The 13,868-nt window shown below is 42.1% G+C and overlaps 1 protein-coding gene across 1 annotated transcript in view; it reads right to left on the bottom strand.

Annotated features, from left to right (window-relative positions):
* The window catches only part of GALNT16 (polypeptide N-acetylgalactosaminyltransferase 16), a 316,815-nt gene that overhangs the window by 133,572 nt on the left and 169,375 nt on the right, over positions 1–13,868 (bottom strand). Inside the window, exons 2-3 of the mRNA XM_033950875.1 lie at positions 6,211–6,386; positions 5,742–5,840 (exon numbers count right to left, since the gene is read on the bottom strand). Of these exons, the coding sequence (XP_033806766.1) occupies positions 5,742–5,840; positions 6,211–6,386 (275 nt within the window). The remainder of the gene's footprint in view (positions 1–5,741; positions 5,841–6,210; positions 6,387–13,868) is intronic.

Here is a 13,868-nt window from a genome sequence, read left to right as displayed (position 1 = left end):
GAGCCTTAGGCCCCCCTCACGGTGCATCTGGAGAGGGGTATGAGGCTCTGATTGGTCCAGGTTGTACAACTTGGGCCAATCAGAGCCTCAGGCCCTTCCCTGGTGTATCACAAGATGCACCGGGAAGGGGAAGGCCCATTTTTGAAGATGCAAGCCAGCTTGGAGGAGGGAATCCACGTCCCTACGTGCATTTATTTGGAAGTAAGGGGGAGAGGGCATCGGAGGCGGGGGGAGGTGTTCTATGGCAGGGGGTCGCCGCCATTCCAGGGGGTTTTCACCAGCAGCATAGGTTTATTCACAACAGGAGAGAATCGGCATCTCTCCCGCTGAAAGTAGGGGTGTCGCCATCATTCGGGGAAGGGAGGTGGGTTTCTTCGCAGCCGCATGGGTTTCCAGCAGCGGCATGGGTTTCTTCGTAGCCGGAGAGAATTGGCATCTCTCCTGCTGTAGGTGGGGGTGTCACCGCCGTACCAGGGGGTTGTTCGCCGGTGGCATGGGTTTCTTCGCAGCAGGAGAGTCAGCATCTCTCCTGCTGCATCACAACACAGGCTTTCTAGTAGTCTATGACACTGACCGGCACCCCTAGACCAGTCGCTTATTTTTGTTGCCAAAAGCCGACATCGCTTTTAGAAAATGGTTTGGCATTTTTAAAGAATCAACTAGTGGTCTCATTTCAATGTTGAAGATCCCATTTGCATGTCATTGTCTGAGACTGCTAGAAATCTCCCTATTGACAGAGATAATACGTTTTTATAATCCGCCGCTAAAATGCGTAAAGGCTAAACCGTCGGTAAACAGTTCAGTGATGGCGTTAAAGTATTGAGAATCTGGACCTTAATCCTCCATTGCACCAGGTACATTAGATAGATTGTGAGCCCACTGGGACAGATATGGAAAATGCTTGAATATCTGATTGTAAACCACCTTGATAGGTAGTACGTAAATAAATTTTGGAAGGCTTTGTTGACCCGGTAGTTCATTTCTTTTTTCTGACACTTGAGTTTGGAAATTTGGAAATTGCAGACTATTTTGGCATTCAAGCTCAAAAATTATGGATTAAAAATATATATATTTTTAATCTATCATAATGATTTATTCTCTTTGACACGAGTTTGGAAATTGTGGATTTCTTTTTATTTTCATTTATATAACATTTTGTTTTGATGATTTGTATTTGATTGTATTGAATTTTAGTTGTTTTTCTTATCATTGTTACTGCATTTAACTTTTTATTCAAAGCAGTATATATTCTCGATTCCCAAATATGAAAGGATTACATTTTACTTTGTTTAATTACATCGGTTACCAATTTCTGCTAGGATAATTTATAAGCTCTATGCATTGGCTTTTAATATTTTACAAGGCCTAGCTCCGTCCTATATGCTGGATTTAATTTCCTTAATGATTGGTAGTCAGTATTATATACAACAAAATCAATTCTGTTTACAATTTCCATCGCCTAAATTAATTAAGCTATTCTGTCAACTTAGTGCTTCTTTTAGTTATCAAGCTCTGACTATTTGGAATAAACTTCCTCTCACAGTTAGATCAGAAACTAATTATTTAGTTTTTAGAAAGCTTTTAAAAACAGTTTTTTATTCAAGAAATTTTTGAACTGATTGTTTTTATGATTTTTTTTCAATATTGCCTGTTTACCCGGATTTGTTTCTGGTCATCTGCTTTAGTGTAATCCACCTGGAACTCATAAGGGCTTTGGCGGAATATAAAAAGCTTTGTAATGGTAATAAAGTTAATACATCAAATCAAAGTCACATAAAGGCGAGCTATGGCCTATTTTACCACAACTGAGTTAAAGGACCCCTTTAATTGTTTGTGAAGTTGGCTGCCCGTAGCAGATTTTCCACTGCTCTCTTTTTGCTTTGCATTTTTGCAGTGGTGTTTACCGTATATCACGGACATTGCTACTAGTTTAGAAGAGAAGGGTCAAGACAGTTTTGAGTGAACACAATGGAGCTGATATTTAGCCGGTGCCTGACAGCATGCTGTCTGCTGGATGCCAGCATTTAACCCAGATATTCAATGCTGGGCCATTTCCAGCGACCAGCAATGAATATTCAGTTTTATTTTTAGCCATGGCAACTTAACCAGTTATGCCGATATTCATCAGCAACCAGTTAAGTGATTAGCAGCTAAAGAAAGGCCCCTATTTATGCAGCCTATTTTAGTTGCTAAACATAGCTGGTTAGGTACTGAATATCCACTCCTAGCTAGCAATATATTTCATGATATAGCCGATTAGCAGAGAATGACATGGGGCAAATTTGTCCCCATCCCCACAGGAACTCAATTTTCCTGCCTTGTCCCCATGAGTTTTGTCGCTGTCCCTGCCCCATTCCTATAAGCTCTGCTTTAACCGCACAAGCCTCAAACACTTATGATTTTAAAGTGTTTGAGGCTTATACAAATGAGGACAGAGCTTGTAGGAATGGGGCAGGGACAGGAAAAGAACTCACCAGAATGGGACGGGAAAATGAGTTCCCGCTGGGACAGGGAAAAATTTGTCCCCGTGTCATTCTCTACTGGTTAGCATCTAGCCCTGTATTCCCCAAACTTTTTTTTGCTCCGGCACGCTAACGGAGCAAATGTATTTCTGGGGCACACTCATAACCCTACCCCGCACGAACCTTGTTTCAGTTTCCTTGAGCTCGGGGCCGTGTCTGAAGGGTCTCCGAGCATGCATGTTCGTGCATCCTCGGAGGACCTCCAGCCATGACCCTGAGGTCAGTGAAAATGAGTTGAGGTGAGGTGAGATGCCAACGCTGGAAGTAACACTCGCAGCCCGGGGACCCCATGCGGCCCGCCAGGTACTATTTTGAGGCCCTCGGTATGTTTATTACAATTACAAAAGTAAAATAAAACAGTTTCTTGATCATATGTCTCTTTAGCTATAAATTACAATATTATTATTAAGACTTAGCTAAAAGGAAAGATTTATAAACCATAAAGAGTTTACCTCATGCAAAATTGTAATTTCTTTAATAAGACATTAACTAATTTTTTCTGAGGCCCTCCAAGTATCTACAAATACAAAATGTGGCCCAACAAATGATTTGAGTTGAGACCACTGGTATATGTCATGTGTTCTTCAATCCCTGGCAGCACACCCAGAATCTCACCATGGCACACAGTTTGTGATTCACCAGTCAAGCTGCTAATCTTGAGTATTCAGCAGCAGATAGCCGGCTATTTCCCACTGAATATCTGTTGTTAGGCATCGATAAGCTATTTAACTGGCCAGGAGCTGTTCCTGGCCTGTTAAATAGTTTTGAATATTGAGGGGGTCAGATCATAAAAAAATAATCTCTGGAACATAATTTACTATGAAATAATTAGCCAATCATACATTTCTGGTGGATTAACTATTTACCGAAACTAAGACATCTCAGGTCTAGAGAAAACATTGCTATATTAGGTCAAGAAAAATGTTGATATCTCATAGTTCCATGTTCCTGAACATAGATCACATGTAGATTTGGGTACAGAAAATAACTCATAAAAAGACGAAGATGTTTCTTCTCCGGTTGATAAAAGTAAGCCTAGCCATTGAATCAGTTCCCTTCTCCCACCTCTGAGAAACTGTTCCTTAGACTTTTAAGCCTATCCTGCGTAGTAAGGGAAGTGGGGGAGGGTAGTTTACTCTGGGCATAGTCTTCCCAAGTGTGCAGCCCCCCCTCCCCCCCGCCCTGCTCCTCTCTTTGTTGCGCACACGTGCCCTATGCCTTCCCCCATACCTTTTTTTACTTTCCCGGTGCGAGGTTGCTGCCCATGTCGGCATTGGTGCTCTCTCTGACATCACTTCTGGGACCCACGCCCAGGAAGTGATGTCAAAGGGCTAGCCAACACAGACGGGGGCATGCTGTTCACACCAGAGAAGTTAAAAATGTAGCTCTATGGGTTAAGAAGCTGATGTAGCTCTATGGGTTAAAGTCCTGTGCCGTCATACGGAGGTTGTGAGTTCAACACCCAGTGCATCTTTTACAAAGGGAAGGTCTTGTCATTCCAATCTTATAAGCTTCTTTGATTGGGTAACAAAAAAACTGGATGAGGGTGAGTCCCTGGACATAGTGTATTTGGGCTTTAGTAAGGCTTTTGATAGTGTTCCACACTGAAGGTTATTAAATAAGATGAACTCGCTAGGACTAAGAGAAACACTGACAGCAGGGTACAAGACTGGCTTAGTGGCAGGCTTCAAAGAGTGGTGGTAAACGGTATCCCCTCAAAAATGTTGAGAGTGACCAGTGGAGTGCCGCAGGGCTTGGTCTTGGGCCCGATGCTATTTAATATCTTTGTAGGGGATCTGACTCAGGGACTTCGAGGCAAAATTACACTATTAGCCGACGACGCTAAACAGCATTGTGGGCAGGGCCTCAGAACCTGACAGCCCAACCAGACCCAACACTATGGAGCAAGACCTGCTTGTATTGGAAAAATGGTCCAGTACTTGGCAACTAAACTTTAATGCCAAGAAATGTAAAGTAATGCACCTTGGGAGCGGAAATCCATGCAAAACATACACCTTGAACGGTGAAAACTTAACAAGAACTACTGCAGAAAGGGACTTGGGAGTTCTCATCCGGGAAGATATGAAAGCTGCTAAACAGGTGGAGAAAGCTTCAGCAAAGGCCAAACAAATGCTGGGTTGCATCAGAAGGAGCTTTATCAGTCGAAAGCCGGAAGTCATACTACCGTTATACAGATCCATGGTGAGACCTCACCTGGAGTACTGTGTCCAATTTTGGAGGCCACATTATCAAAAGGATGTGAAGAGAATGGAGTCGATACGGAGAATGGCCACTAGGATGGTCTCAGGACTTAAAGACATCCCATATGAAGAACGCCTAATCAGACTGCGCTTATATTCTCTCGAGGAGCGCAGAGAAAGGGGGGACATGATAGAAACATTTAAATACATCATGGGTCACATCAAAGTGGAGGAGGAAATTTTTTTTCTAAAAGGTCCCACGGCGACAAGAGGGCATCCACTAAAACTTAAGGGAGGAAGATTTCATGGCGACACCAGAAAATACTTCTTCACCGAACGGGTAATTGATCGATGGAATGATCTATTCCCCTAAAACTCATCAAAGCATCCAGCATCCACTACGTAACTTCTCTGAAATGTAACCCTTAGTCTTCTACCTATCTTTTAATCCCTCCTCACGACTCTATTACGTAACCAGCTCCTCAAATTGTAATTTTTCCTGGAAATGTCCAGTCATCATCTGATGTAATCCGCCTTGAACTGCAAGGTACAGGCGGAATAGAAGTCAGTAATGTAATGCAATCTTCCCCGCCAGGTGGTCGAGGCCAGTAGCGTGCTCGACTTCAAGAGTCGATGGGACAAACAGGTGGGAGTACTACAGAGTTATGCTCAAACGATAGATACTCCAGGGAAGAAGGGTTCTTGAGTGGGTAGACTTGTTGGGCCGTCGGCCCTTTTCTGCCGTCATATTCTGTTTCTATGTTTCTAAGGGAAGGGTGTATGTGCGTCAAGGGGGTGAGGGAGGAATGTTGCCACTCCAGGCACTGTTCTCCTTTTCTACACCACTGACTAAACCTCCAACCTAACATTCCATCTATCTCTATTAGTAGTTTCTTGTAGGGAAGAAACCTTTTCAGAATGAATAATTATAAAGACAAATACAAGATTTAGTATACTCTCTCTTCTAACCTTGTTCTAAGGTCTACTAGCGCTAATTCCTCCTGTTCTTGGCACCTACCTTTTCACCGTTCGGAGAAGTGTTGAGCGAGCCTCATTATGAAAAGTGATGATGATACTGGTTGCTGGCAGGTCAGCGTTATAGTGAGCAGAGGCGCATCTGCAATGACACAACAGATATTTATAAGAGTCATTGCTCCATGACAACAACTGTACACCCCTCAGGCTCCTGATGCACACTCTCAACTGCTTCCTAACTCAAATGCCCACATGTGGCTGCAAGATCACTGGTACCATGCATGCTACCATCCAGTGGATTTTTACTCTGGGCTTGTTTTATAATCTGATGAGTAAAGTCACTTGTGGTTTAAAATTCTTCACATGTTTTGAAGGAATAGCCTAATAGTTAGAGCAGTGAGCTCACACCCAGGGAAACCAGAAACGGAAGAACTTTGTTGAAAGGGAGTATTTATAAACAGCCATATATATAGAAGAGGGGAAAAACCCCTCACCCTATATCAGTCCCATACCTGTAATGCCTGGTGTCCCGAATGGGGCGGTCACTGCTCAGCTTGTCGCTTTCCAGTTGGTTGAAGGCATGCTGTCTGTAGGGGTCCTCACCAGGCTTCAGCGTTTTTGAGGACAAGTATGCCTTTTCGTCAAAGCCCTTCAGCTTGTTTTTGTCCACTTGGGGGTTTCTTGTCACCTGTAGCAGAGTCAGAGGTTTCATTGAGCCAAATAATCCTAAATGAAATGCAAAAGCATGCAACTATGCAACTCTGGCTCAGACTCCCTTTTTTAAGTAAATATTTGCACTCTGAAAGTTAAGGAACATGGTAAATTTCACCTCTCTTTAACCTTCACTTACTGCAGCTGTTCTAAAGAGTCACCAATTCTTAGCCTTTTTCTTCCCTAAGATCCATTCTAGCCACAATGTCTTAGTCCTCTAGTACAATAAAGTTTACGTATACTAAATGGATTTTTTTATTAATGAACATTTTGGTACATTGCCAAGCTAACTCTTACCATAAATCCCTTCTCAATCCAATCACAATATCATATACTGTATGTAATAGTGCCTATACATAATGTCAGTCTCAATGCATTGATGGCTACTACTCTATCAGCCAATGTGTAGTCACCCCATTGCAACTTGCTTAATAAATCACTTGAGTGACAGAGAATGTTACGCTGATGATGCAAATTTTGTTTGACCTTTTGTTATTTTTCTAGAATGCATACGAACACAAGCCCCCAAAAGTCATGGTGCTAAGCTTGTACATTTTCAATTACCGTGAAGGTGTCATCTATTGAGCTAAAAATAAAAGTTGAATTGATTCAAGATGCTTTGCAAGGCACTGCCTGGGCAGTAAAGCCATCCAGTACTGAAGAAAAGATATTTGCACTAAAATATCAGGTCCAATATTCAAACGCTCTTATCCAGATAGCAGTATTTGGTGTTTGGATAATTGCATCTCAATAGTGTGACTTGTTGATTTTCAGTGTCACTAATCGGTAGGAATGTATGTATGTTTCATTTCCCATGTCATGAAACATCAGATTTTTCCCACTGTCAGTAAATTTCAGATTTTTCTTTCCAGCATTAACAGCTATCAAGCAAAACCCTTGGGTTGGAAAGTAGCTGATCTCATTAAGGACCTATTCTGCCTCTTTTGAGTCTGGCTTTAGCTGAGAAGTGTCTTAGAGTTCTGGTAATCTTAGTTTCTGTTTCCTCACTAACCCAGAAGGAAACAGCTCAAGAAAGGCTCGAGCATTCCTACAAAGCCTCTGGCCCTATTTCCTGTTGCTTTAGCGTTGTTGTCTTGCCCAGTCCTCCATTTGATTCCTTCTTTTAACTTCTAACTTCTACTCACCTGTTCAGTACTCATGTCTGTTCTAATCATTCCCACAATAAATAATACTCTTATCCCTTAATTTTTCTGCTTGTCTGTCTTGAACAGATTGTAAGCTTTGTTGGGCAGGGACTGTCTTGTGCAGTGGCATAGTAATGGGGGATGGGGGGGTTGACCGACCCAGGTGCCATCTTTGCAGGGGCGCTGTTCCTCTCCTCCTCCCTGAGTACCTCTTTAAATGTTCACCAGCGTAAGCAGCATCTTCCACCTGCTGCTCGTGCCAACCTTGGCTCCCTTCTGCCATAACACCCTGGTCCCTTAACCAGGAAGTGATGTTAGAAGAGAGCTGAGGCCAGCCTGGTCATCACTTCCTGGTCAAGAGACCAAGATGTGACATCAGAAGGGAGCCAAGGTTGGCACGAGCAGCAGGTGGAAGATGCTATCACCGGTGAACATTTAAAGAGGTACGTGGGGGGTGAGGGGGTGCTCATGTGGTGGGGAAGAGTAGGAAGTGCATGACATAGCAATGCTGGTTACCACCCTCCTTCACTACACCACTGGTCTCATACATGTTTAGTGGTATAGAAATGATAAATAGTAGTGTTGTAGCAGGATTCAATGGATAGAATCAGGAATTATAAATCCCACGCTGCTTTGAGGTAGGGTCACCAAACATCCGGGAAAGCCCAGACAGACTTTCCATAACCCGGTAGTTTGTCTGGGTTTTGGAACCCCCCGACCTCCCAGCTGCATCTGGAGGGCCTCTGAGTATGCGCAGATGATGTCATACACATCCGCGCATGCCCGGAGACCTTCCAGACATGGCCCGGAGATAAAAAAAAACAAACATAGATGAGGCTTTGAGGGGAGCGGGGCTGGAGATGGAATGGGGTGAGGCTAGAGGGAGAATGGGGTATGGCTAGGGGTGGAACAGGGCTGGGCCATGTGTCCAGGTTTCTTTGGATCAAAGTCTGGTAACCCTACTTTGGGGTGTTCAAAAACAGAACTGGACAAAATATCTCCCTCTTTGAGCTAGGTAACATATCATCTCTGCACTTTACGCTGAGTTGCACCACCTGCTGGATAAGAACAGCCCACTTTTGTGCAATATGAAAAGCTTTACAACCACTGTGACCCTCAGATTTGAGGTGCCCTCAAGTGATCCACATCTTCTAAGTCTTTGAGCTTTGTTTCCAAGTCTCCTGCTTCCAATTCTCTAACTACTGGTGTTGTGTGGGTTTGTGTGTGTTGTGACTGGGGATTCTGGTTGTGATTTGGAGGGTAGGCGGTATGAGCTCAAGCGCTAACCACACATTGATTGGTTAGTGTAGGGCAACGTAGAGCCGATTAGCACAGAGCATGCTCCGCATCCCCAGACCCACCCTCACTGCTAAAAAAACATACAAACTGATCCAAGATGGCGATCTGTACCGGTGTCTGGTGAGACGCTAAGGGAATTTCCGCTTCTTACCTTTCACAGCGATTAGATTTTGTGTCAGTCGCGATGCCGAAGAGATGGGGTAAGAGCGCCGCTGCAGCCTCGTGGCGTCTTGAACACCCCCCTCTCGCCTCAATAGAACACTTTCTTCAGCGACTCCAGAGGGAGTCAGTGGCGTCGGGGAGTCGCCCGCTGGACTCTGTGACATGGAGTGACGCCGAACCGGAAGTCCTGGGGCTGGATACCACACTGAGCCCCGACCAGAGGAATCCACCTCCCTAACCGCTGAGTGCGAGTTCCCCACGTGAAAGGAATGGGCCAGAAGCTGCAGCACTCCCTGACTGAGAGGCTGTAACACCGGGGAGCCAGCAAGGGGAAGTCTCTATGGCTTTGTTAAGCCCAGAGATAGTTCCAGCGGATAGAGCAGAAGGAGGAGAAAATCCAGACCAACAGACAGAAGGCAGTCAAGGTGAGCCTTTTCAAACTTTACATGAGACTTTCTTTAAACATGAAAAACCAGCTGAAGTGACTCTTGATTCAATTTGGGACTTAGTTTCCAAACTGGGAGACTCACTAACTAAACAAATTAAAGAAGGTGAAAAGAATATAAAAATTCAAAAACAGATAATAGAAGAAAATAAACAGGAAATTTCTAATATTAAAGAAAAAGTGGGAGAAATTGAAAATGAAGTAAAAACAATCAAACAAGTTCAATCTACAATAATAAAAGACAATCAAATTATTAGAAGAAAATTGGAAATTATGGAAAATAACTATCGGACTAATAACCTACGATTGTTGAATTTTCCTAAAATTCTTTCTATAAACCCGAGAGAGATGATAAAAAGGTATTTTATGGAGATACTTAATATTCCTGAGGATTCATTGCCTCCTCTCACTCGAGTATATTACTTGCCTATTAAAGCAAGGGATCAACAATCGGAGGATAAGAAACACGAAATGCAAGACCTTCAACAAGACTTGACAGCAATTCTGGAAACATCAGATAAAGATTTGGCTAAACCAGCAACTCTTTTGCTATCTGTGGCGTTGTTGCCGGACAAGGATTGGATTCTAAAAATGTTTTTTAGGAATAAGAACAAAGAGTTTTTGGGTTTGAAAATACAAATGTTTCCAGATGTTAGTAGAGAAACTCAGAACCGCAGGCGTCAATTTCTTATGATGAAAGCAGGAGTTACACAGCTGGGTGGAATTTTCTTTTTACGTTTCCCATGTAAATGCATAATAAGGTATCGAGATAATAAATATGTGTTTTTTGAACCAGCTCAACTTACAGCTTTTCTGACACTGAAACGTTTGGAAAAAGAAGGAACAACAACAACTACAATAACAACAACACAATAGTAACAATTACTGGATTTGATAATAGAATAAACTCCTCAGCCAGTCACACGATACTGTCTCTTTTGTATAGATTTTTTAATAAATTGATTTCCTTAAGTTCACTCATATAAATCTTGGATCACATTATAGAGGACTTGAGATTGTTCGACTAGAATTTTTCAATATTTGTAAAAGATTTCTCGTTATTTTGTGTTTGATCTGACAATCTTTCTGTACAAAATGTTTTGATTTTGTTAAATATTTTAAAATGATAAATAAAGAATTTAAAAAAACACCAAAAAAACATACAAACCCTGGTGTCTAGGGGACACTCGATGAAGGGAAATACTCTTAAAACCACTAGGAGGAATTTTTTTTTCACTCAGAGAATAGTTAAGCTCTGGAACGCGTTGCCAAAGGATGTGATAAGAGCGGATAGCGTAGCTGGTTTTAAGAAAGGTTTGGACAATTTCCTGGAGGAAAAGTTCATAGTCTGTTATTGAGAAAGACATAGGGGAAGCAATTGGATCAGTAGCATGGAATGTTGTTACTCCTTGGGTTTTGGCCAGGTACTAGTGACCTGGATTGGCCACCATGAGAACGGGCTTGATGGACCATTGGTCTGACCCAGTAAGGCTATTCTTATGGTGCGGGCAGGAGCAATTCCCAGTTGCTATTGCCCTCACTTGCATTTTCTTTCCTAATGGAACTGGTGACTTCTAGCAGTATTATTGCTCTACCACCGCTAGAGATCTAGCAGTAATTCCCTAGATGGTCTTGATATTTCGAAATCTACCTTTATTTTTCAGCAGCCTTTTCCCCCATAGAGGGTACTTTTTATAGCAGGGTGCCTAGGATTAGAGGGTAAGAAGGTACCTACGTAGGGCAGGTATAAATATCTTCACCCATGTAAATGATTACATTTTGTAATCTACCTGTATACTGGTGTGCTCTGCCCACAGTCTCCATCCTGTGCAAGCCTACTGGCATGTACTTTTCATCTCGTCAGTATTTTATATGGGGTCATACGCTCGCACCCGGTGCACTTTTTAAAGCCCGTAATGGGCCGGGACATAGGAAATTCAGGCGACCGCGGCCTATCAGGCCACGCGGCCACGACGACCCGGGAGCCCCCGGATCACGAAAGAAAGCGCGTCAAGCGCGATGAGCAGGAAGAAGAAGAAGAAAAAGAAATTATACGCACAGCGACTGTTAATGACGAAAAACAATAAATCGCGGTGCAAAGAAGGCACTTGGGGCAGAGCTAAGAAAAAACGTGTCTTCTTAGCACTGCGGAAAAAAACGAACCGGAGACCACAAGGAGGGGATGCGCCCTCTAGTGGAGCAGGAGGCACACATGCGTGGTGCAGCACAGCAAGCTTGAATCTTCAATCAAGTTTGCTTGAAATGCTGTCCGCATCGGGGCTCCGTAGATGACGTCACCCACATGTGAGAATATCATGCCTGCTTGTCCTGGGATAATACCCCAAAGTGGGAGCGTTTTTGGATTTTTTTTTATTATTTATTTTATAATGTATGTAAGGTTGTAACTTACTTAGATTTCCTTGATAAATGGGATACAAATCCTTGAAATAAAAAAAAACTAATTAAATAAATAATCTCCTTTAAGCGGCCTAGATGTTTGGAGGAATTTGATTGCTTGGAAATCGTTTTTTCCCCCCCAGTACCCTATATTCATTTATTTTTTCCTGTACTAGATATATATATTAGAAACTTTCTTAATTAAAAAACAAAATAAAACAGTAATTCAGATGGGGGAGCTTTATTTCAGAACACTTACCATCTACATTCACAGCCTTCTTGTGAATATTGCTTTTGGTTTATTTCAGGCATCACTATGTTGATAGTTTCCCCAGACTTATTTCTGCTGTGAGGCCGCTTCTTGCATGATGTTTGAGAATGGCCTGTTGATGTTTCTAACTGGTAAATAGCCCTGTTCTGCCTGTATAGCTCATTATAGCTGAGAGGTGATGATGTGCTTTGGCTCAATTCATGTGGTGTGGGTACAGAGTTCTAGGCACAGAGCATCATTGCATAGATATTTTTCTTCTCCATGTTTTATTAACATTTTGGTCCAATTAATTGCAACCTAAAAATACCTTCCATACTTTAGAATGACTGCTTCTCTCTCCTTAACACCTGTCTTTCCCCCATCTCTAGATCAAAAATAAAGAAATATTAAAAGGAACGATGTGGACCAGAGAATCAGGCGCTACAATTATTCCTCATCACTGGAAATGTACGGTATGTATTAAACTGCAGGGAATCCCACAATACAAAGAAAAAAACACAACCACATGTGTGAAAATATAAACCAAAAAGGAAGTGGGGAAGGGACACAATCAACCAACTTCTGGGACAATCAATTTATTTAAATGTTGTAAATCAATGATACATATATAACATATACATAAAATGATACATATATAACATATACATAAAATGATACATATATAACATATACATAAAACAAAGCAGGCATAACAAGGAATCTTTCAACTCTTTTTTCATACTGGATCCCAACATGGTCCGTGTTTCGGCTAAGATAGCCTTCTTCAGGGGTGTATGAATGTAGCCTATAGAACAGAACAGCAAATAAAATATCTATCATTGGAATCGGAACATGGGAGGTCACAAGGGCCTTGGCCGCCCCCAAGACTGGTACCCGCCCACCCTCCGCCGCTATGCAGCTTCAAGGAACAGGCCTACCCCCGGAAGTAGAATGAAGACTTCTGGGGGCAGGCCTTCTTCTTGATGCTGCGCGGTGGCTGCCCGATCATTTAACATTGAAGCTGCCGCACGATTTTGTCGGGGCTAGGGCAGGCGCCTTGGCCCCCCCCAAACACAGCATTCCGCTGCCCCTGATATCTACAAACATATATAAACACAATGAAAGGATCAAATTATGAAAATACTGAATACAGAGGAGTGTAAGTTATCATTTACAGTAATATAATAAGAACATATACATTCACAATGAATGTAATAGAGAAGAAATATATCATAATAGTAATGTTTATTGATCAAATGAAATAAAAAAGAAATTGGTTGATTGTGTCCCTTCCCCACTTCCTTTTTGGTTTAAATTGCAGGGAGCCATCTAGTGCAAATGAAATTAACTATATCTGGCATCATGAAAGCATAAGCATGCAACGAACCATGCCATTAGAAAGCCAAGCCCTTCCAAAAGTCTTTCGATGGATGTTTAGATGCCTTAACAAAATGATATTCAATTCAGTTTAGTTCCAAGTTGGGATGAGAAAAAAAGAATCCTTTTGAAGTGTACCAAAGGTTTTGGGAGTCAAACTTTAACCTACTGATTCTTGGAGGGTTTTCAAAACATTTTCAGAGGTAAAGCAGTTGAACAAAAATGTCATCCAGAAAGATATCAACGTCTAGAAGAGGATACAGCCTGCAAGAAGATAATGTCCTAACTATGCCAGTATCATAGGCTGGAACTGCTGTGAATTTTTATTGTATTTATTTTATTTCTTGCATTGTTTTATCATTCATAAATGTTATTTTGTAACCT

Source organism: Geotrypetes seraphini, chromosome 7 (assembly GCF_902459505.1).
Source record: "Geotrypetes seraphini chromosome 7, aGeoSer1.1, whole genome shotgun sequence".
NCBI lineage: Eukaryota > Metazoa > Chordata > Amphibia > Gymnophiona > Dermophiidae > Geotrypetes > Geotrypetes seraphini.
The sequence above is the reverse complement of the archived record's forward strand: the minus strand, read 5'-3'. Positions and strand labels throughout refer to the sequence as shown.